At 38.3% G+C, this 24,768-nt stretch overlaps 1 protein-coding gene across 4 annotated transcripts in view; it reads right to left on the reverse strand.

The window, feature by feature from the left end:
* LOC139974711 (phospholipid scramblase 2-like) overlaps positions 1-24,768 on the reverse strand; it is a 34,519-nt gene that overhangs the window by 9,574 nt on the left and 177 nt on the right. For 2 of the 4 annotated variants that reach the window (XM_071982052.1, XM_071982053.1), the window contains exons 2-8: positions 24,017-24,061; positions 22,247-22,258; positions 14,215-14,487; positions 5,593-5,670; positions 3,310-3,439; positions 1,676-1,850; positions 569-730 (exon numbers count right to left, since the gene is read on the reverse strand). In XM_071982052.1, the coding sequence (XP_071838153.1) occupies positions 569-730; positions 1,676-1,850; positions 3,310-3,439; positions 5,593-5,670; positions 14,215-14,487; positions 22,247-22,258; positions 24,017-24,023 (837 nt within the window). In that variant the 5' untranslated portion in view covers positions 24,024-24,061. Of the gene's footprint in view, positions 1-568; positions 731-1,675; positions 1,851-3,309; positions 3,440-5,592; positions 5,671-14,214; positions 14,488-22,246; positions 22,259-24,016; positions 24,062-24,536; positions 24,635-24,768 lie in introns of those variants that run through there. The other 2 variants (XM_071982055.1, XM_071982054.1) reach the window with 2 other exon arrangements.

The following is a 24,768-nucleotide window of genomic DNA, read 5'->3' on the forward strand; positions in this document are numbered from 1 at the left end:
CCACTCCCCGCCCACTATGAGTAAACTGCACAATCACCGGTGGCATCGTAGTATTATTAAAAACCGCTTGGACTTACTCCAAACTTGTATAAAATAGAGCTCATAAACCTCAGAAATTGATTTTATAGATATTACGAGCAGAACTGAGGGGATGGTTTCCTTTTTCACCTTACATGGAAGTTTTAGACCACAGTTAACTTCATTATAACAACATTGGTGTTTATTTCATTTTTCTACCTTAGTTTTGAAACAAGCAAAAACTTGAGTGAATGACACCAACATTTTTCACTTGCAATCCATCGTACAAGATCTTCGTTGGTTTATCACTCACGTGACAATATTTTATACCAGCAGAAAAACGTATACTTCTTTGTGGACGTTGCGGATTATTTGCAGTACATTCTAACCCCAAATTTGTTAAATTGAGAAACTGGATTGTCGATTTACCACATTGCAATCTTGTAACGTGCATTTGTTCGCACTCAGGAATTCGATTGCAGTTAACAGATTGTAATTTCAGATTTTGAGAAGCAGATAAATATTTTTTGAGGATCAGTGCGATACTTACGATGAGGAAGCAGGCAGCCAGGGTAACGGCCTTCATCCTGACATCAAGATCCATGGGAAAGGAGACGCCAAAGTTATCAGCATCCGTGAAATACTCCTTCACCAAACCTGTCCACTGTTTGGAGATCTTACCGACCTTTGTGCTGCCGTCTGCAGACATGACCTGAAATGAGGGTTAAAGGTCAACTACCATCAAACGGGGCGACTATTCAGAAATCTCTTGTTACGTGTCTCGGAGTTAAAAACTACATTTTCAAGAAAGTAGAAGAGTAATAACTGGATGAAAACTAAACTTATGATAGAAAAAAACAAAGGTTAAGAAACTACTTAGATCTCTCAAAGTTAAAGAGAGGCTGACATTTTGACCCTAGCATTAAATGCTTGAAAGCACTATGACTTTGAAGGAGTTCACTTTTGACAAAGATACTGGTGGGAACAAAATATCAAGCTCTCTGAATTCGGACAGTAACAACTAGATTTTTAACAACGCCATGAAACGACAAGGTACAATCTCAAACTTATAACTGGACTGTACTGAGAAGATGTATATCAATCAACGGGCACACTTGGCCTTTTATATCAATCAATCAATCCCCCATGCTAGTATCTTATTGATCAAATCCTATCTGTGATGGCAACCCATTCAGCACTCTGTCCCTCCCAATTGGCAGAAGGGTAACTGGCTGGTGATGGTGAGTGAGAGGAGGCGGGGGGGGGGGTGGGGGGATTGGTGAGGGTATATGTCCAAATAGATTGCTCCAGGACCAGACTACAACCTTACAGTTGAGTATTAGGGGAGACTCTCTACTGACCCTCGATGATTTGTCCCGGCACCCCCAGACAACGTCATTTCTTCTTCTCATTGTTTGTTTGTATCTGAATTATCTGACACTTGCCCTCTACCCTTAAACATCCACCCATCAAAGCAGAACTATGTGTAGGTGGTTTAATGCACAAAGTGTATTCTATTTCTTCTTGCAAACCCTCCCCGGTCAAAAAATACGTAAAAGGTATGCTCTATTATATTGAACATTTATATTGGACATTTTAGCATTATCTAGCCAATTTTTGCATAAGTCACTGTGAAGTCAGTCTCTATAACCCTTACATCAAATTCCACATCTCCACACATGTTCCAGGTACAGAGCGGACCGTCGATACGGAGAATGGTCTCTTCTCGTTCATTCTCAATCGTAAACTTTGGGAAACAGACGCTCCAGGACTGCTTGACATAACCGATCACTGTCCCGGGAGGTGAGCTCACTTCCAGTTTCTGCAAGCAACTATTTTTGGGGAAAAAAATGATAATAAAGAAGAAGAAAAGAAAAGTGAATCAAGTTGGCGGAAAAGGCAAATATTTCTATGTTCCTGTAAGGTAATAGCCTGCATGAAAGTTCTCCATGAATTTAAAAAGAGAAAGAGAAAATAATAATGATGATATTTATTCCAACTAGGTCCAAAGACTTCCTGAGAATTTCATCGTTTTCAGATTCTTTAAGATCGATAAGGAAAGTAAAATATATACGCTGTAATCAAAGCAGTGAATTTTCAGGTTACCAGGACATTCTAGGCACGGTAGAACAAGGTGCTAAGGTTGTGAGGAGACAGGTAAGCAAGGAGCGATGTAGATGCTGTAACCAAAGTAGTGAATTTTCAGGCAGAGGTCAACAAATGAAACCGTTGAAGGTTAGGAAGATACTTCATCCTGTCGGTATTGTGAACAGTGGGTGGATCACTTGGTAATTCTGAGCAATCTCATGCATTTGTGTTTGTAACAGTGGGTGGCTCCAGGGAGGTATCACATTTTACTTCTGAGTAATCTTATCTATATGTATGAGCATTGGGAACAGTAGGTGGATCCAGCAGGGATCACCTTTTAATTCTGAGTAATCTCATCCATATGAATGAGTATTGGGAACAGTGGGTGGATCCAATAGGGATCATCTTATAATTCCCCTGAATAATCTCATCCATATATATGTATGAGCATTGGGAACAGTGGGTGGATCCAACAGGGATCATCTTATAATTCTGAATAATCTCATCCATATATATGTATGAGTATTGGGCACAGTGGGTGGATCCAGCAGGGATCAACTTATAACTCTGAATAATCTCATCCATATATATGTATGAGTATTGGGAACAGTGGGTGGATCCAGTGAGGGATCACCTTTACATTCTGAATAATCTTATCTATGTTTGAGTGTTGGGAACAGTGGGTGGATCCAGCAGGGATCATGTTATAATTCTGAATAATCTCATCCATATATATGTATGAGTATTGGGAACAGTGGGTGGATCCAGTGAGGGATCACCTTTACATTCTGCATAATCTTTTCTATGTTTGAGTATTGGGAACAGTGTGTGTATCCAGCAGGGATCATAATTCTGAATGATCTCATCCATATGAATGAGTATTGAGAACAGTGGGTGGATCCAGCAGGGATCATCTTTTAATTCTGGGAAACCAAGTCCACATCCAATATTCTTCTAACCATAAGGTGGATCCAGCAGGCATCAACTTGCCATAGTCATGCACAAAGCTTCTTTTTTTTGGACAAATACCATTCACTTGAGTCCAGTGTGTTACTCATTATGTTCAAATCTCAACCTTCAAAATGCAAAACGAAGCAATATTTTTTTGAAGTATGAGACATGGCTATTGATATGTCCAGGTAACTATGTTAATTGAAGTTCTTGACACACTTATCAAATACCAATTAAAAAATGAGCAGTTACCATGGAAACCAACAAGATGTACATCTCAATGGACGACTCAAGTGGATGATATCTCTCTGAGTATTGTCTAGAATCTTCATGTCGAAACATCGTGCATTCCCGCAGCAGTTTCTGGTACAGCAGTCCGAATCTAGACACACAAAAACAAACAATAAACTTGATTCTTAAAACAGACTGAGAAGCCACAGCAATGTTAAATTAGAAATTTAGAGCCAAATAACAAAGATGGAATTACACAAAAAGAAAACAAAGATTTGTCATAAAGTTCACAAAATATTTAAATATCTATGTCTGAAAATCATTATGGTATTGCAGTAGTAATTATTAAGCAGTGATTGTAAACAGGAAATAAAATGATTATCATGTACGGGTACTGTAGCATGGCTCTAGGTTGACTTTCCATAAGGAATATTCAATGCCACTTCTAGAAGAATTATGTACACTTGTGCAATTCAAGTAGTGTTTGGAAATGGCTGGAAACTTTTGAAGTATACTGCTCTGAACTTCTAACATTACATATCAACCACTGTGTATAGAACAGCTTAGCAAAGCACAGCATAACAACTCAATACCAAACATCTTTTTTTTTGAGGCCAAACTTAAATTTGGACACAAGATTTCCAAAGTTTCCACAATTGTTATGACCTCAAATTATGAAGTTTTGTGGTTTGAGGTAAATTTTGATTATGAATCTTTTCTTTGTTTTGCACTTTAATCAACTATTCACACTGTAACTTGTTTAAGGTAAGTGGTGATGTGAAATAGCTGAAAATCATTTGAAGTATGCTGCTCTCAACGAGGGTGCTAAGGTTAAGGGGAGACAGGTAAGCGAGGAGCAAAGTTAATACAAAACAACTTAGAGGGAAATTTAATTAGTTAGTAAGCCACCTGAATCACTCAAGTTTCTTTCTACTATCTTTGTGATTTAATACCTAAAAGTATTTCATATTATTTTCTGTCAATATTGATGTTCTCACTCTTACAGTATGTTAATTAATATCTCATCTCTTTGTAATGTTTCCTTAACGATTGATTCATTAAAAATTGCACCTACTTCAAGTTTTGTTTTAATGTCATGGCTCATTGTCCGGGGGACAACTGGCAAATAATCCTTACAAATTTTGCCCTGAGTGATGTAAACAGCCAGCACTGCCTAGTGCAAATCCTTAATATTTGATAAAATTATAGCTAGATTCAAGGTACTGTATTTAAGACCAAACAGTGACACAGTTGGTACTGTACATTGTAATGCAATACATTATCTCAGTCACTAAATTTAGATTTTATTACACTTTATTACCTCTGGGTTTAAACAACATACAATATCAATGTTCAAATTAGCAAACAAGATAATCATCCTGTAAAAATTGGCAAAAGTCAATATTTTGTGAATCTAAAGAATGTATCCAGACTGTCAGTTAATACAGGGATAAAGAAACACAATAATTGATTTTACCATCATAAAGTGACACATCTTCAGAATCTATAACTAACAAATTAATTATGATAACGAGCTGTAAATAATAAAGGTAACACTGGAAAGTCAAGCTGTAGATAGTAAACAAAACGCTGGAAACTGATCGTGAAAACAAACAAACCAAGCCAACGCTCAACTGCTGCGTTTGACAAATATTATTTGTCAATGTTTAGCTGTTAATTATTCTTTCATCAAGGGGTGACTGAAGGGATCACATAGTTGTAAACAAGATATTGTTAAATTGTTAAAACTGAAGAGGGGAAATACCTTGAGCAACATTTCGTTCTTCTGAAGGTAACATTTTGCATTTTATAAAGGAGGCCAGTGTGGTTCGGGGATCAGTGAAAGCAACTCCCCCCCCCCAACCCATTGGAGGTGTGTGGGCTTCATCTAAAAACTTTGTTAGACTTCACATGGTGCATTCCAAGTCATATTTAGAATATACTTGAAGTCATAGTTCGGTCTTAAGTCTTAAGTTTGCATTAATTTAAATACTTTTTTGTCTGAAGTTGGCAGGGGTGTGGTGTTGGAGGTGGGGGGGGGAGGGGAAGTGTACTGTTTACCCCTTCCTTACCACTGCACTAGGATGCTGAGAATTTTATCAATGCCATAATCCCACTTTAATGCTCTTTAAGGTCAAATTGCAAACTTTAACTGATTTCATCAATTCTTATTCAAAAGAAATTGAATAACAAATATCTCCCTTGAAGTAAAATGTAGCAAATTTGCATCATTCCTTTCGGATGGATTTAAAAGGCAAAATTCATGGTACACCACCGAAAACGTGGAATGAAATATTAATTTACCTTCGGCAGCAAAGTAGACTTGTTGTCCCAAGGTATTCTTAACGATATACTTATTTGCCGTCTCAAAGCCAGTGAAAGCTGGAAGGGAGAAAGAAAGACAAGAATAAAAATATATGAAAGAAAATAAAAACTGATACTGTAGTTTAAGAAATAAAAGATGGTATAAAATATCTGTACTATACCTGAAAACAAAATGAAATTTTGGTTTGGACACAAAGTAAAACCAAAAGGTACAAAACTGACTTTTACAATATAACAGCTTTGATAAGCTTTTGAAGGGCATAGAGTTTAGTTTTGATCAACATTAATAATTTCCTGATCGAGGTTCAACATACATGTGCATAATCAAACCCTTTCTTCTTTTTGTTTGTATCCGTACGTATTTGAACGTTGTCTCTAATAAATTGTGTTTCATGAGCTCCCATTCGCTGATAACCTGATCACGTGAACGACTACACCAACGAGAGTATGTGTACTACAGTATGCATTTACATTACATCACAGCCTACTGAAGGGATCTTCCCGCGGATTAACCGTGTGATCGTAAAAAGGATATTGTTCTTAGCACTGATAGGCTTGTTGCGTAACACGAGCTCAGCACTGAACAGTCTGAACGGGTTAAATATGAAGTAAAGCGGAGATCTGATCTTAGCTGCCGTATTCTATGACAAAATTTAACAAAGTGTTGTAAATCTCTCAACATCATGCAGTATGTTTGTTACATCTAGGCAAATACAGCAATCATTGCATGCTGCAGATGTTACAGTACTACAACATACTGTAGGTCTTGGAAGACTAATATGGCTTATATACATGTTTTCATATCTGCAGCAGCTGGACGAAGGATTCAGTAAGAGGAGGGGAGCAAGATAAAAGCTGAGACAAAGTCCACCACTCACTGCACTGTCTGGTCATACAAGGCTACACTGGTACAAACGAATAAACTTGAGTAAGATAGCTACGGTAGCTGATCTACTCCATCATAGGAGACATAGATTCAGTTTGTTTAATTAGAGCAGGAGTAATGAAGAGACAAAGGATCTACACAGTACAATTTTTCATCAGAACGAGACGCCAAAAGGTACTTTTGACACCCCCTCATACACTGGCTGGTGAACAGACCCGAAAAATCAATACTTCAGTGAGACAAAATCTCACACTGTACACTACAAAGAAAGACAATCAATGCACAGTAATTAGTCTGTTTGACTGAGGACTTACTTCTGTTTAATTTGACGAATAGCAAATGATCGTCAAGTGCCTATATTCATTAAAGATGTTGGCCTCTACTAATTGGCTATCCTAGTCTTTAATGTAGGCTCTATGGGATGTCAAATCGAGACCTATACTACAGGTAAATCAATGTCCTGACTATGTGTTAAATCAGGTATAGGGGGCTATCAAGTACACTGTAATTATACAAGCAAGCTCAACATACTGTATGTTTGACAGTGAAACGAACGTCAATCACAGGATTGGACTGGATAGGCTCCAAGGGAAGGACTTAATTAAATGTTATGGACATGCAGTATTGGTTTTAATTGTATGTAGAAACTGTGATGATTTGTGGCACTGAAGAAGAACATGTTTGAGAAAGGCAATGATACTGGACAAGATGACACATGAGATGCTAAAGGTACTTCTACAGCCTAGATTGTCTACAGTATGTACTCTACAGTAAGGTATTTTATACCTTGAAACTATTGCATTACTGGATACAGTATAGCAAGTTATAAAGAAACAAACTTAAGAATGTGAAAAAATAGTCGGTGGAATAAAAGAATAACCTGAAAATGTAGGTTGGCAAACTTTAAAATGTTACATCAGGGAGAGAGAATAATTGGAAATGGGGGGTTGACCTGAGAATAAAAACAGCCGGGTCTCAGCTGTGTAACCTTGTGCACAACTAACTTTGTAGACTTAGATACTGTCAGTGAAAACATTTGGTAAAGTGCTGTATTTGAGTCAGATTGAGCAAACTCCCCCTCTCCCCTGCTCCTCCCATAATTCCTAGCTCCCCCTCCCCCTGCCCCTCCCAGAAATGCCTGGCACTGTGGATTAAAGCCAAGAAGATCAAAAAGTGTGTAATACCAACTTAAAAATAAGTTGAGTAAAAACCTAAAAGGCTGCAGTGCTCATGTAGTGTTTACATAAATTACTATTTTTCTATATGCTTGATACATATATATTCATGAAGTGGGTGTGGTCATGTAAAATATAAGTTAAAAGTTAATTAAGTGCTTCTCATAAGTAATTAAGCAATGTAGGTATCTAATTAATCATGATATTGTGTAGTTTGCACATTTGGCAAGCCTGAATGTGTCCACCAATGGCTTGTTTTTGTTGATGTTGTGTGTAACTTAAAAGGATTACTCTACATAACATGTCAACCTTTCGATGTTAATTGCTTGAGAGGGAAAATTTCAATCATCATTACAACATTCATTTGCATAATATGATCTATTGATACAACCCAGTTTTCATGGCTGTGTCCAGGTTTTACCAATATACTTTGTGCTTTGTATGGCCCAGCAACAACAGAGTGGGTTGCATGGAAATTCTTTGTCTCAAAATAAAACTTCCTGTAAAGAAACGCAAGTATGCATTCATGTACATCCTCTTTAAGAAGAGTGACCCAGGATAGAACTTGATCCACTCTCAACCCAAATTCCCCTAACATCGAGACTGTAACCGTATGATCCTGGCGCTGTCACGTGAAGTGAGTATCGCCACTACCTTTCAAAGGGGAATAGCTACTACACATGATCAGGCCATAGATTAACGTTGATATATATACCCTCAAAGGACAGGTTGAGAATGGCTATCGGTTTACAGTTTTAACTCGGAAGTGCTTCATTACATGGACTTCCTACATAGATCTGCTCTGACGTTGGAAGGTTTAATGAAACAACTTGAAGATTGAAAAGACCTTCAAATGGCTTTATCTATAAACTTTGAATCAAATATATGATTCATGGGGTGCACAATGCAGCAAGAGTAGTTCCCCTTCAAATGACCGTCTTTTACGTTTACAATACATCCTCCATTTTCTTTCAAACATTAGCATACAGGTACACCTGGTACAGTAGTTGTTCTAACTTCCTGGAACACGTTACAGTACGAGTCAAATGCTGTACAAGTCTAGATACGATAGCAAAAGGAAAGCATATAGCAGAAAAAAAAAAGCAATTCATCTTTTTTTCTGTTCACAATATTCCACACGTTCCTTTTCTATGGATCTCTCGCAGACGTCAGCATACCATAGAGCCTACCTCCCACTGCTTTGTCCAGACGATCCTATGATCCAGGAAAGTAAGAACGTTAACAAAGTATATACACTTTCCTTTTTGACAATATTTTTATATTCTCCAAATGCCCCATATTTTAATCTGTTTGTACTCGTCTCGGCTGTTCTGAAGACTTGTAGCATGCAGCTAGTTCCGACTACTTTGAGATAACTGAAAGTAGACCACTGCACATGTCTAGATAATATTAGGCAGGGCTCAAATTTAACAGTCGTCCAATCATCCGAGCCGACCAAAAATCATGTCGGACAGTCCAAAACACTGCTAAGGTTGTCCGACAGATGACTAGCATTTGCCGTACAGTAAGTGTTCAACACTTTGAACAAAACTCGTAAAATCCCTATTCTTTAAATGAAAATCTGCCCCTAAAAAGTGATAGTATCTTGTCGGTATTATCCCCAACTCATATTAGCAACATGAGGGGAATGCCCTACACTTTAGCTGTATGCCCTTCCCCCCTTCGCATCGCTGACTTGCAGTTAGCACATTTTGTTATAGATTCGTAAAGACAGAATGTACATATGATATGCACTATGGTTATGTAAAGTATATATCGTACATACTTTGTACACTACAGACCCTGGCGACTGCCACACGTATGACAAGCTACTGTAGCTGGAGTACAACGTGTATGCAGTGCTATACTGTGCATGTGGGCATACCGCATGTTTGTTTGTGTTGCTGCAATGTACTGTATACTACAGTATACAGTATACCCTGGGCTTACCCTAGCTGTTTCTGGAAGTGATCGGAAACGATTACAGAAAAGGTTTTTTACACTACCAGAGAATTCCCGCAACCCAACATGATTAATCATGAACAAATGTCAGATACCACATAATTGTCTATAACTCTACACTCATTATTGTTACCAGGTTTTGAAAATTAAAACGACTTAACAATGTTTGCGTCTGCTCACAAAAACTTGTGTCCCTACAGTCCTCCATGAAAACATGCACTTTAAATACCTGTACAGGAAGACACACTACTAACTTATAACCCCTGACCTCTGATCTACAGTATACACTAACCCTGACAAACATTGGCTTGTGCGCAGTGGAAGCCTACTGTATGTCTATAATGTGCACACAAAAATCAAATGATGAAAGCTATAACTAGTATACCCTGTACAACAACAAAATCATTGTCAAATTTTGAAACATCCTTTGAGTTCATTGAGCACTATACTGTAGATGCAACGATGTGTGCAGACAATTGTAAGGGCTATTAGCCAAACAAATCACAGAAAATTAAGAAACCACCATTGACTATTTCAGCATGAAAATCTCTGTTATGGAAATGTTGTTAACTCTGTACTTGCGGTTGATTGTTATGATTTATTTGTTTTTCAAACAAATTAAAATCACCTGTACAAAGGATTGGAATTTTGATTCTTTTGAAAAGAAGTTGTGGTTTTTTGAAAAGAAAGAAAGATATTCATGCACTGTACCACGTCAGGCAACTCCAGTAGTATTTTTGGGTGCTTTAATTGGACAACCAAAAAATCCTTCAGACAACCGAATATATATGTAGGCAACGTATAAGGGAAAACAAGTTTGGATGTAAAAAATGGAAAGGGGCAATTCATATTTGAAAATATTTATCTTCAAAATATCCCTTAAATTGTCTCTTTCTAGTTTGTTTGACCTTGTTCCTCCAGCTGAACTTAGGATACAGAGAACTCCTATTCATTTCAGATTCAGGAACATGTTAGTACAATACTGTTAAAGCCTACACAAGAATAAAGAGGAAATCAATTTAGGTTTGAAAACTCCTAATTGCATTGCAATGAGGGGATTAATTACTTCATCATTTTTGAAATGCAACTGGATTAATTAGTCAAGCTAATGACCTACTGTATACATTACGATGGGATTTTATATTTAAACTGAATAGCAAAATGTCTGAACATTACCTCAAAAAAAGAATAAAAGGAGAAAAAAAAAGTTGCAACAAATTGAATTGTTAATTGAGAGAGATATCAACATAGACACTCATGCATGTCTTATCACCATGTACTGTTGTTACTATAAACAGTTAGCTATCCTGGCTCTACAGTGTGTGTTTGTATAATCCAGTTCTAACTAAGCTTCATAGCAAACACAGATTAGCGTACTTTAAACTGTGCGCCTTTGCCAGAACTACTCCCTTTAAATCTATAATTCACCATTATCGTGTGACTTAAAAGGTGTTGTGAAACGCCCTACTATAAATTGTGCTTAATAGAAAAGAAAAGAAAAGAAAAGTAATAGAAAACCCAACAACAAAAACAATGACGTAACCCTCTCTTCTCCCCCTCTCCTCTCCACCCCCCCCAAAAAAAACCTAACAATATCAATGTGAGAGCTCAGTATTATTTGGCACTTTAACATTTTGATAATTCAATTAAATTGTAAATAGGTCATACATTTCCACATACAGTACATGTGAATCATTGCTGACTGTGCGCTTACTCAGTTTGCACATGCATGGTACAGTACTGTACATACATTACAGTATCTGAGCAGCCCTGACTTTTGATGAGGATACATAATATTACACAGGCTCTACTAAATACAGTCTATAGATATAGCCCTTGCCCTAAGTAGTACACTACTACAGGTCTGTATATGAGCAGCCCTGACTTTTGATGAGGATACACACAAAATATTACACAGGCTCTACTAAATACAGTATATACAGTGAATAATATAGCCTTTGCCCTAAGTAGTACAGTATTAACAACGTTACTGTTGACTTATTTTGTTGACTTATTTTGTTAAATTTCAACTTAAAGTCAACTAAGGCAAGAAATTAGGTCATATTTAACTCATTCCTCATGCAAAATTTGAAATAACCATGGCGGACAGTGTAGACAAGCTTACAGGTACGTACTTGCACATAAACAGGATTCTGATAAAGTTTTAACAAATTCTGTATACATACATGAGACAGAACAGCGCCTTGAATAAAATGCTAGTCTGACTGCAGCCCATGCAGCGCATACAACTCATCGGTGTAAATGACTTACTGTAGCATGTTGTATGACTCATCACGAGCTAGACACGAAACTAGCCGGGGGGGGGGAGGGGAGGGGGGAATCGGATACAAAGTTATTTGCATCGAACTGTCTGTACAACTGAACTTCTGGGAATTTAAAATGTTGACTCAGAATCAACAGGGAATTGCTTCATGGCATTTTCTCTGGAAATTAATATTACTGGTGTGGATTGTACAGTACATCAATAGAGTGCATAAGTACAGTACTTGTATGAAATGACAGACCTCAAGACTTAAATGTGTCTAGACCAGTGTCATGTGTTTGTAACTTTGAGGTATACACTACTGTATGTACAGTATAGCACAGCATTTGTTACTGTAAAAGGCCAATCGAACTAATATCCCACTCTCATATCAATCTACCAATTTATTTTCATATTTACTAATACAAGGTACAGTTTCAACACCTGTGTTAAGGGGGGGGAGAGGGGGAAGGGTGATGATGGTGGGGGAACAAAATTGATCTTTATACCCAATCTGTACATCTCAACACTTAAGGATGCCCATGCTACTACAACACATGGCAACAAATGGAATCAGTACAGTGCATTGTTGGAGAAAATAAAGATTAGAAACTTCCACATATTCTGCTTTTAATACCGTACATATATGTTGAGATATCCCATGGGCTCTATATAGGTCTACACAAAGACGTCCCACAATGCACATATCATGGTTTTCATCGCTGTGAGGATCCGATGGCAGCATTCATAGGGTTATGGGTTTGAAAAACCATGAGACTTTCATATAAAAGCTAAAATTTCTGCAGAGGAATTCTGATTACCTTGAACAATTAAAATGTGTCCCTCGATAGTGTCGACACTACGGTACCTTTTAAATGAACTCTACTTCAAGTGAAACTCTTGAGGTGTTAAGCAAATGTGTTGAGAGAGTAACTTCAGTGAATGAAGTTGTGCTCATGGAAATTTCACAAATGGCATAAAATAATTAATTATGCTACACCCACAAAATTACAGATGCATTGAATATTGACCTTCTTAACGACCAACAGCAGCTTGCTTTTATGATGCAAAATCAGTCTATGGGAAATAGGTTTTGTTTGTTGTTGCTGATTGTTCTGTAGGCACACAGTACAATGACTAAAACCTCGTTTTGAATCATGATAGCGGTTTGCGTCACACTGCATTAAATACACAATTTAAAGCGAGTCCTGTATGAGTGGAATCTAAGAGATCAAGAACTTTGGTAAAGAGAAGTGTAAACATAGATAAAGATGCCCATTGCTGTACTTATCAGTTTGGGTATATATTGCACCATGGCCAACTTGAACAGTTACAGTACATGCTTTATACATAAAACGTAGCACGATTGATTTGCTTGGTACAACCATTCGCTGCAACGGATGGTTACAAATGTATATATGAATATTTGGCAGCTGCAGTTGGTAAATGTCTCAACTGCCTGGTTTATAGAGCAGTTTGACATTTCAAACAGCTATACAGTAGGTTCTATTACTCATACATGAATGAATCATTCATGAGGCGACCCACTTTAAACAGCTTGCTTTAATTGTAGAGCACCAAACCCATTACTGTAATTAAAAAAATTAATTAAAAATTAATTTAAAAAAATATCTTCTTTAAATTTGTTGATATTCTTAAAATGGGTACTGTAATCTTTCATCCACAGCTCTGGAAATCATATTTCTTCAAAAGGTGTTGCATTTTGATGAAATTCTAAATATACAGAGAACATTGACAGACCCAGAGAAACATTCCAAAATGGAGCAGAGTCTGTCAAAGGGTAATCAACAAGAAGATAATAACTGCCAACAGTAAACATAAAACATCTAGAGAGCATCAACTGTGATGGCATCACAAGTATACCACCCTCTGCAGGCCACTCCATGCCATAAACCAAGATGAATCATGATAGGCAACAATTAATCAACAATACTATATCTCAGTCTGGCACAGGTATACCAGCCTCTGCGGTCCACTCCCTGCCATAAACCAAGATCAATCATAATAGGCAAGACTTAATCAACAATACTGTATCTCAGTCTGGGGCAAGATATACATATTGAGACAGGGTTACCAAATAACAGTGTGGAATATTTTCTTCTCAATATAAGTAAACTGTGTTAGATTGTCTGCCCATTAAATGTCCCTAATATCCCTTCTGGTGAATCCATCACGGCAAACTACCCACTTTCCCTACCCTCTTTGATACAAGTTACTGTGTGTTTGATTGTCTGCCCATTAAATGTCCCTTATATCCCTTTTTTTGAATCCATCGCTGCAAACTATCCACTTACCCTCCAGTAACTCCACCTGCTGATGAACCAGTAGCTGATCGATCTGTGTTAGGTACTCCAGACCAGGGGGGCAGTTTGGAGGTGGCTGTTGGCCTGCTGGTAGTACTCCCGGTAGGCCGGGGGGTACAGGAGGACCTCCTGGTGCCTGTGGTGGTGGATAACCCTGCTGAGGGGGAGGGTAACCTCCTTGTGGTGGCGGGTACCCTGCATCCTGGGGTGGAGGGTAACCAGCCTGGGGTGGTGGGTAGCCACCTGGTTGCTGTTGTAATGGTTCTGATAAGGGCAAATAGGAAAAACAATGTTAGTTCAGATGAAGTATCAACCATGTAAAGCTGACTTTTTGTTCTTCTAATACTTTGTATTTGTAGTACACTATAAATAATTGTTTAGAAACCTTGTAGTGTTCCTACAGTCAGTGGTAGTAAAGAAGAACATACCACCACAGTGAATTGCAAAGAAAATTTAACACTGTCGTAAATGAGCACATTCTGTGGTCAAGGTTAATACAGCATCAAAAGAGAGCAGCTACTGTAGAGCAGTTATGATCAATTCAATCCAGGGCAAACATGTGCAAACTTCAGTTCCTTTATCATACATGTGGCAACTTTAAAAAGCAACTCTGTTCAATGGAATTATTTAACTAGTCTAATCTTTCATGTCTACTCTTTTACCTGATTCTAATTCTTTGCTTGAAAGAAAAGGAAGAGTAAGTACTGCAAGTTACAGTAAATCAGAAAGAAATAGATGGAATCATAAATAAGCATATCGTCACTGGTTGGACATATACTGTAGAAGTGTGTTGTGTGCTGTTGATGTGAGGCGACATGTTGTTGCATTGATTAAAGTGGATCCACATACTGTACAGTACTGAATATGCAGTTCGACCAATGTCTTTTTGCATTATGGTGTTTTTACGATCCAAGGCATCCCATACACATACAGAACGCATACTAAATGTACACACATAATGTGCATACCATCAATGTCACCAGCAAGGAATCAAGAAACATCCTAATTAAAAATTTAAAAGACTTTAATGTTCCTGTTCCTACATGGAAAGTCCTTAGGCAGTAGTCTGTCTTGTCACTAAAAAGATTATAATGTAAGCCAGGAAAGTGTGGTACGGGTTAAATTAACTAAGTGCACAATCAGTAGCCCAGTCAGCAACCCAGTTTGTTAAACAATTTCCATTAAATTGCAAACGATTGCACAATACATAATACCGTGTAGAAATGACTAATGCCACACAGCAAACACAAATGCCTATGAACCATAGCAACTGTTGACACATACATTACTGTACGTCAATAAACTCTTTCCAAACCACTCAGTTTGAAAGGACAAGTGACGCAGGCGAGAGAGGTTTTGACAAGTTTTCTACCGCTTCATACTGAATCACACTGTTTGAATAGATCTGAATGGTACTTCTGGATAGCCAGGATGCATTGTTCTCTGACCAGGATACTTCACTTATAATCTGTATGGATATAGCCTCACCTGCATTGTCAGCATATCATGTGATGGTGAACCACAATGAATCCATCACAAAATAAGTATATCATAAATACTGTATAGAACTCATTGTCCTAGACCATTTTTCTCTAGTGTCACAGTGTACAGTATATACTAGAATGCACAGCTGCAAAAATGGTTTTCTGTTTCTTGTCTTTCTATTTTTGTAGGCAAATTTAAATAAATATAAGAAACACACTGACGATACTATGACACTATATACATGTATGTACAGTACTGTATGTCTGTGTACTGTATATAGATGTGTGTGTATATACACACAGATAAACTTGCAATTTGCTTGACAACAAAACACCGACTTTTAAACGAACATTATTTTGTGTTGAGCACAATCAACATGCGACTAGTGCCACTCTGATGACAATTGTTTTTAATTAACATAAATTTAAAAAATATAACAAAAATTTATACATCAGCATTGCTATGCAGTTCATGTAGCAGCAGGGTTTATAATACACACCCTCAGCTTCCATATTTGAATACTGTACTGTAGAGCAGTGTACATATATATACATATGCAGTGTACATATACTGCACTTGTGTTACAACAAATAGACACTGTATTACACTGTAAGATGGTGTCAAATTCTACACACCACTGCAGTTGCATGAATCACTGTACACTTTCAGTAACTTGAGTGTGTGACATTAGTACAGGTCTGATGGAATATGAGGGTTAAGCAATACTGGTAAATATTGTATAATATTAACATGTATCAACCACTACGGGGTTCTGAGATGAGGAAGTTTTGGTTTCCCTTCAAAGTTTTTCATTTGAGAAATTTATGTGAATCACAACATACGCACACTAGTGTATCTAGTAGATTGTCAATACCTTCTTTCGTTGCCCAAAACTTGTAATGGAACTTAAATTTTGTTGAACATACAGTAGCCATCCTTTTAAGTTATTCATACCAGAATTGCCTTGTGTCTATGTAGTTTAACAGGCCTAGAAATAGTCACATGCCTTCAGTGCATAACAAAAAGCTACTAGATAAAATCAAGTTTTCACTGGCATTTTCTTGAATAACAACACATAGAGTCAGTGAATAAGTTAATATGCCGTACCCCATCGCAGAATCCCATGTAAAAATGAGTATATACATTGCTATTCAATTGCCAAGATACAGTATATGGCAGTTTTTGAAAACAGGAACCATGGAGCATTTTATAAGAGAACAAAGTTCAGAGCTATCAAAACAGCTGTGCTTCAATTTGGACACTAAATTCTATCTTGACATAGCAGCTTACTATATACTGTAGGCTTTTGAGAGCAGCACAATAACATACTTACTGTACAGTAGTGCTGACAACAACCAGTACAATTACTGTGTGTACAGGGCTTGTCATAAAGGCATGGCAAATCATGCCCCTCCTTTGAACTGAATACTGGTAACTGATTTACCACATGTGTGTTTAAGTTCTTAATACCTAATGGTAGAAAATTGCAAGAAATTTGCCTTGTTTGATTAGTAAGCCAGTTAATAGCCCAAATTTTTAGAGGCTTGTTTCATGGTAATTAATTTAATAGTATTTACTGTACGACAGTGAAATACAAAGTCCTCACAGAGGTACATTAACTGTTTCAACATGCATCATTAGTTGTTCTACATATTAAAACTACTGGTACTTTTAGCTGGAGGGAACAGAGTTATCGTACATTTATAATTTTCAAGCAGTGTTTTATAGTAAGTGTGTTAGTTTAGCTACCATATATGACAGCAACATAAAAGGCTGGAGGTCCTCGCCAAGGGTCTCTTTTACCGTAGTAGATCAACTCCCAAATAGATTGTAAAACAAATTGTATTTGCAGTTCCAGCTGCTTGATTAGATCTTTGTTTAGCCCAAATATACATTCAATTTCATGAAGTTAAAAGCAAATTGAAAGCGAGTTAGTTTCTTTATCTTGAAGGCTTACAGTTGCATTAAAGAGAAAGCGCTGCACACAATGGATTTGTAGTTTTTCTTTCTTTAAGTTGATGAATAAGGGCAGCATGAAAAGAAAGACAAAACCATAAATGAAGCTACTAGATAGACAATAATGAAGGAGAGATCTACTTTCTGTTCATGTACTGTAGCAAGGCTTGGGGAGGGGAGGGGGTGGGGATGGGGAATACCATGAGTCCATCACATACAGTACAGTAGAGAACATGACTGGTTTCTGTGTGTAAATATTGAAGAAGTGAACTAAGAAAGTCACTACATATGTCCAAAGTTTCATGTTAAACCAACTATTCTGCATGCAATAAGTTTTGTTCTTTTTCTTAAACCAGTCCTGTCAGACGGTACTCCCATCAGGGAGACTTTGAATGCTCATGAGCACTTTCAAATGATTTTATAACTTTTTAGGTTTTGGCATTTTATTATATCTACAGTGTTAAGAAACATCATTCAACTTACAGTACGATACAGTACAGTACATAGTACAGTAAAGTAAAACTAAAACACTATTCCTGATTGTATCATTGAGCAACGATACTTACAGTACCTGTGTCCCACTCCACAATTGCACTTTCCTATCTACCTAACTACACATTTGGAAATGTTTAAGCACTGCGCCCTCCTCCCTGGGCAATGCCCACTAACTCCTCCTTCCAGATCTACCCCACAGCTATGCCCTGCCCGCGGCGGGGAAGCTAGGGTGGGTTGTCAGAATGTGGGAGTCGAGGGCAACATAAGTTGAACGAGCTCCGCCGATCACTAGCAACCCTTGACCAGTGGAACAAGGTGAGACGTAGTGTGTGAAGAGTTATGTGCAACAGAAAAACCACACGAACAACTACGCAGGAAAGCGTGTATATAACCAAATAGAATCCCTCAAAGGGAATGAAGGCTCAACTTAGTCTGAATAGGTCTGGATTAAGCCGGATCAAATGGACGTTTCTGGTCCTGCGGGGAGACTGACAGGTTATGAACCAGGTGCAGTGTGTGATACATAGTGTTATAACACAGGGTCTCCCAGTGAACCGTGGAGCTCCTGTCCAGAGTAGTGTTGGGTAATGTTGAATTGTCGGGTGATGTGAGGCGCTCAGTCGTTCTGTCGGGTTGGTTGGTGTAGGTTCCGATCGCGGTGGTGGGAGGAGGGAGAGACAGGTAAGTATCGTCGCTCTTAAATCCCCAAACCAGTAAGTTTTGGGGGATTTATTTGGCTCCTCTCTTACCTGTCTCCAACTCCACAATTGCATGGAGTGGCACTGTTACAATGGTGGGAGGCCCAACAGGCGGACCTACCTGAGGGAACTCCCAACACTGCACGACCAAAAGCCGACTCCGAAGCTAAGGTGTCTGTTAAGTAGGCTGACACGAAGGTCGATGGTGTCTTCCATGCCGATGCCTTGAGTATGTATTCCAGAAGGATTCCTGCAAAGAGAGTCTTTGAGGACGCCTGACCACTAAGGTCGTGGGCTCGTACCCGTTCTCCCGTTGGATGAGTGGGACTGGATGAGGTGTACGATCTACCTTGAGATGGAATCCTTGGAGGCTGGTAAAGGATGTGCGGATGAGAGGATGAATAGTCTAGATGATGTACCAATCGTATTGGTTCTATCGATATACGAGAGGAGTGCTCGGGCAAGGCACCATAGCTTGTCCTCCCTGATCGAGGAGAAATGTGATATCCTTGGAAGGAAGATGTCTCCTGGTACAAAATCCAACGTCTGGTTCATAGGGAGAAAGGACAGGTCGGGGATAAGTCTTTCACCATGGTTGTCGAAACCTAGGTGCCCGTGGGCTATGGGGAGTGCGTGTAGGCGACTCCGCCTTCTAGCTGATGCCGCTGCTAACAGGAACACAGTTTTGGATGTCAGGTGACGTAGAGAAGCTAAGGCCATTGGCTCGAAGAGTCGAATGGGCTATCGGAAAGGCCCCTCAGAATGACGTTAATGCTTCAGCAGTGAGTTAGCTTGCGAACTACTGGTCTCTGGTTTGCCATCCCCTGGATGACCGTTGAGATGAGAGAATGCGATGCCTCATTAGTGGTGCGGAGCATGGACGTACGCTCCAAGATTTTTGGTGCTGGTGGGGGTACAAACCCCAGCCTCTATACGAGAAGACCTCGATGGCTTTGGCGACGAGGCAGGGGGGAGGGGGAAGAGCGATCTCTTTGTCCTCTTCCTGGTCTGGGATGTCTGCTGGGGAGTCGAACACGCCTAGGCAAGAGGGTGTATCACCGACTTCAGACAACAAGGTAAGGACAACCAAGTGCCTCTACAAGGAGCCTAACACACAAGTTAGGACGAACCGTGAGCCGAAGCAAGGTACTAAGAATACCTCCCAAAACACCCCACGGAGCTTCCCGCCAGGATGCCTGGGGACAGTCGGGGGCGGGAGAGGAGTGGGGAAGAACCATCAACTAATGATGGAGATTTAGGGGCCTAGCCAATGGCTAACAGTCAGGGGAGGTAACGCCCACCACTGAGGTGTCCCGCAACCGGTACCTGTACAAACAAACTTACAACGGAGAAGCTGACAACACACACAGAGGAAGAGAAAAATGCAATCAAAAATTGTTCGAAAACAAAAGGATACTTATGAGTGCTTCTTGGAACAGTGACGAAAGAAGGTCGAATTATCCAAAGATGAATTCCAAATGCAAAATACAGTTGTATATAAACTACAAGCGAAGAATTTGCTGAAAAAACATGTAGCAACTTCCGGGGTGGTAGATACGGAAGGAGGAGTTAGTGGGCGTCGCCCATGGAGCGAGGGCGCAGTGCCAAAACGTTTCCAAATGTGTAGTTAGGTAGCTAGGAATGTGCAATTGTGGAGTGGGAGACAGGTAAGAGTGATGAGCGAAGTACATCGGTGGGATTCAACAGTACTGTAACATGCATACATTTTAAGAAGATCTTAAGTGTTGGATTCATCGATTCAAGGTGTACCGTAATATGGTACTCTGTAAAATATAGACCCCCACTTTTGATGAATCTAGCTTTCAACAGTTTTTTTGTCCGTAGTTCTTGCTTGATGACGAATGAATCCACTGTTACAATTGGTTAACAAATTGTCCAAAGCTACCGGGAAATTTATCAAAATTGCAAACTGATCAAACGAACACATTCTTCGAGAATTTTTCCAACCAATGAAACTTTCCGAGTGAGTAATTATGGCATTTGATTTCAAATATTCAACATATTTGTCGCCGGTTTTTTACAGTAATAAGTACTGCTACTAAGCATGAATAAAGTATATATACATGCATGCAAACCCAACTTGTAAGAAAACAAGTATAAAAATTTGGACCTTTAGTTTACGATAATTTGAAATGGATCTTGACAAAACAAGGTAATTTGAATCAAAGAGTATCACAAGACGTAATCAATCAACTAATGAACACTTATAAATTCCCGGCTAGGCACTTACAGTATGTTACCGAACGGGTATACTGAACATGTATGTACTAGTGCTGATAGTCGACTCTTTCCTTTGTAGCCGACTAATCGCATAGCTCTTCTCGCGATTACTCGGTAACAGTTATGACGTCATCACTGTCATTTTTTCATTGCAGAATTACAGTCAAACAAATCTTTCTCCATGGTGCACTCGATCAGACATCGATAAATGTGAACCAGGCCAGTAATGAAATTATTTTAAACATGTTTGAAGAAATGACTTATACTTTGGTGGCAATCACCAAAGATTTATAACTTACGAATTTGCGATGATGCAGAATGATTAAACATAGCTACAGGTAGGACTGAATGTTGCACTGCAGAACAAGCATATTACTGACAATCAAATGCATGAATCTAACTGGAGCAGGTTCTTGCCACTTTTTAACACAGCACAGTGCTGGTGTAGCATTATGAGAACCTGTTTACTCTTGTGATATTTGCTGACAAACTGCTTTAGTGTTGTTTTTAACAGGTTAGGCTATTTATCGAAAGCACATTATGTGCAGTGCTAGCTTGCAGTCAAGTTATCGCAACTTAGGTTTTGAGCGCGAATTAATCAAACTTCCAAAGTGTAATCGCGACTTCTGGCGATTAATTGATGACAACTACTGTATCAGCACTAGTACACATACACACCATCCACATGCACAATGCAGTGGAAGGTGAAAATTATGTACACAGTGCGGTTGTTTTAATATCATTTTGCAAAACTGCAGTAAAACAAACAACTTCAGCATATAATATTGCTCAGGTAGCCTCGATACTGTACATGTATTTGAGTTTTTATGCATTTTATGCGAAAATTCTTGACAGCCATAGAGTAGATTTGGGTGTCCGTATTAAATGACGCTTTGCGCACCGTCACAAAACATAAGTATTTAATTTTTACACGAACATAAGAAAAGATTAAGGCAGTTCGGCAGAATAGTTTCCAGGAGGAAGAAAGCAACTTCAAGACAAAGCAGCATTTAGGATCAGTGTCGTTATGAGTAGATATAAAAAGAAATCTTAGTAAAAGAATTTGGGATTACAATGTGAACATAGAATTACTATCATGAAGTACAGAGAGACTACTGCGGCATGCACAGGCAATAGGAAATTATTACCTTTCTCAGGCCCTAAGTCGTAAAAGAAGGGAGGAAGAGTAAACGTTACATGCCAAAAATGCAAACACAGGACAAAATGAATAAGACACAACATATTATAAGTATAAAAAGTTCTACTCTACATGAATAACTAATCTAGTACCTACTGGACAAAAATAGAGACTGAATTTTGGTTAACGATTTATAGCAATATTTTGTAATATATATCTGACACTATGAACATTGTTAAAATTATATCTTGAGTGAGGCAGTCACGTAAATATTGCAGGAAACATTTATATACTTATTTTCAATAAATTTGCACAGTAAATCCAAGATTTTGCTGTTATACAGTATCACTTAATACTGTACATTAAGCAGTAACACAGATTTTTGGATATTGAACAAAATTGGTCAACTGAACTCTAATTTCTCAGTTTGTAATTTATACTTTGTACATATATAATGTACAGTAGGCTTGGGTAAGTATAACCTACTGTAGGTTACTAGACCCTCACTTGGATTATACCGTAGTCTCCTACAAGTGGAATGGAGTACTTTTGACTCCCTCCAGCTAAGTTGAGGGTATGAAATATACCAAAATGCTTTAATACCAAATTTATGAAAACTAGTTTACATGTCACTTACAATTTAAACAAACCCCTTCAAATTTTAAAGTAGACAGATATATATTTGGCTGAAGTAATGGTAGATCAATATATTTATAATTTATCACAGAATTTTCTCCACGCCGAAGGTACAAACCCTCCGAAAAGTCAGTACTTATATTCAAAGTTTCTTGGCGATGTTGGGCAAACTACTGTAAGACTGGGGGCAACACTGAAGTCTTTCATTCTCCAGTGGTCTACTGTATATACGTATGTTAAAACAGGTTAGCTTGTCTACATCCATGTTATTATAGCTCTTACAGCTAAACTCTTTGTAACAAATATATGCTTCAATCTGTCACATGGCAGTTTAAGTTACTGTACAGGGAAACCTTTAAGTTCTACAACATCTACGGTACCTAATATTAGCCAAACACGGACATATAACTTGAACATTAAAGCTATGTAATGTTGTTTCAAATATATTCTTGCTGTTGACCAGTGCTAACAGCAAAGCTTTTAGTACTTGTAAGCGGAACTAAAGATAATGTAAGCGTGCTGTGATGCACTTATGGTGCATGGCTTTAATGAGACCTATATACAGCATATGCATACTGTACTCTGGAACCATTGCTGACCAGCACTGGTCGTGCAAATGTCCTACTAACAGATAACAATGGGGCTCTCTTGCTATGACCCAAAGTCAACAGAGAGCACTGTCTTATCGGTGTTTTCTTCATACCTGAACCTTGATGCAAGATGCAGTCTAAGATTGCAGATCTTAACGGCAAGGCTATTATGAGCTGAGCAATAGTAGTACATACAATTTTTTTCTTGTATTATTGTAGAAAGTATCTTTTGAAACATGTTTTCGATGTTTTATATCATGATCAGTGTTTTTACCACCTTACTGTAACTTGTGATTTCTGAAGCATGTTTTTCGTTCAGCGAAATTGCACGAGTGGAAACATGAACTATAGTCAATGACCCAGCTCATCAGTATGCGAGTTCATCAGGCGTGTTCGAGGCTTGCGAACGCTTGCACAAGATCTTGTTACTTAAATTCAGAGAACAGATCATGCACATTAGGGCTGATCATTGACAGTACCCTCTGTTGAAACAGTGAAGAGGCCATTTCTAACTACAGTAGTAATAAAACAAGCATTTTAGTGATGGCTCCTACCTGACATAATGGTGACTTCTGGAAAATGGTACAATCAGCATAAAACTGTAAAAATAAAATGGGAGAAAAGTGTAAACAAATCTTATAAAAAAGGTCCAAACTGTGTTTTTGTTGTTCATTCTGTAAATAATGAATGTTCAAACAGTAAGAAAATCTATCAGGTACTTTGACGACAATATACTGTAAAAGGGATAAATTGCCTAGCCTAATCTCACTCTCCCTACTACTAGGCCTAGGTAGTACTGTTGGTTAGGCATATGCCTAGGGGAGTAGGATGATTAAGTTAGGCTTCACTGTTACGAAGTAAGATATCCTAACTTAGGCCGAGCCTAGCCTAAGTCCAACATAAACAAACGCCTAACATTAGTAATAGTAACAGTACACTGTTAAGCCATGGTAACCAGATGAAAACAATTTTAAATTTACAAAAGAAACAAGGCCTACAACGGCGCAGAACTCGCAAAAGGTTAGAATAGTGTTGACTTTAATGAGTATTACATGCAGTACAAAATAAACTTACTTTAAATGCAGAAATTACAAGGCTAGTATAGCCAATGCTATTGCAGTTAGTAGCTCAAACTTGCACGCCCACAACCGACCATATACTATCTCTCGGCCTGACGTTATTTAGGCCAATCTGACCACAATTGGTAATAACTCCGAAAACCCTCTGGCAAGTCGAACTGAATGTTCGTAACACTAATCTTAACTTTTAGAAACTTATTTTAATTTCAATTCAAAATAAAGTAATC

The sequence above is a fragment of the Apostichopus japonicus genome, chromosome 10 (genome assembly GCF_037975245.1).
Source record: "Apostichopus japonicus isolate 1M-3 chromosome 10, ASM3797524v1, whole genome shotgun sequence".
Lineage (NCBI taxonomy): Eukaryota > Metazoa > Echinodermata > Holothuroidea > Aspidochirotida > Stichopodidae > Apostichopus > Apostichopus japonicus.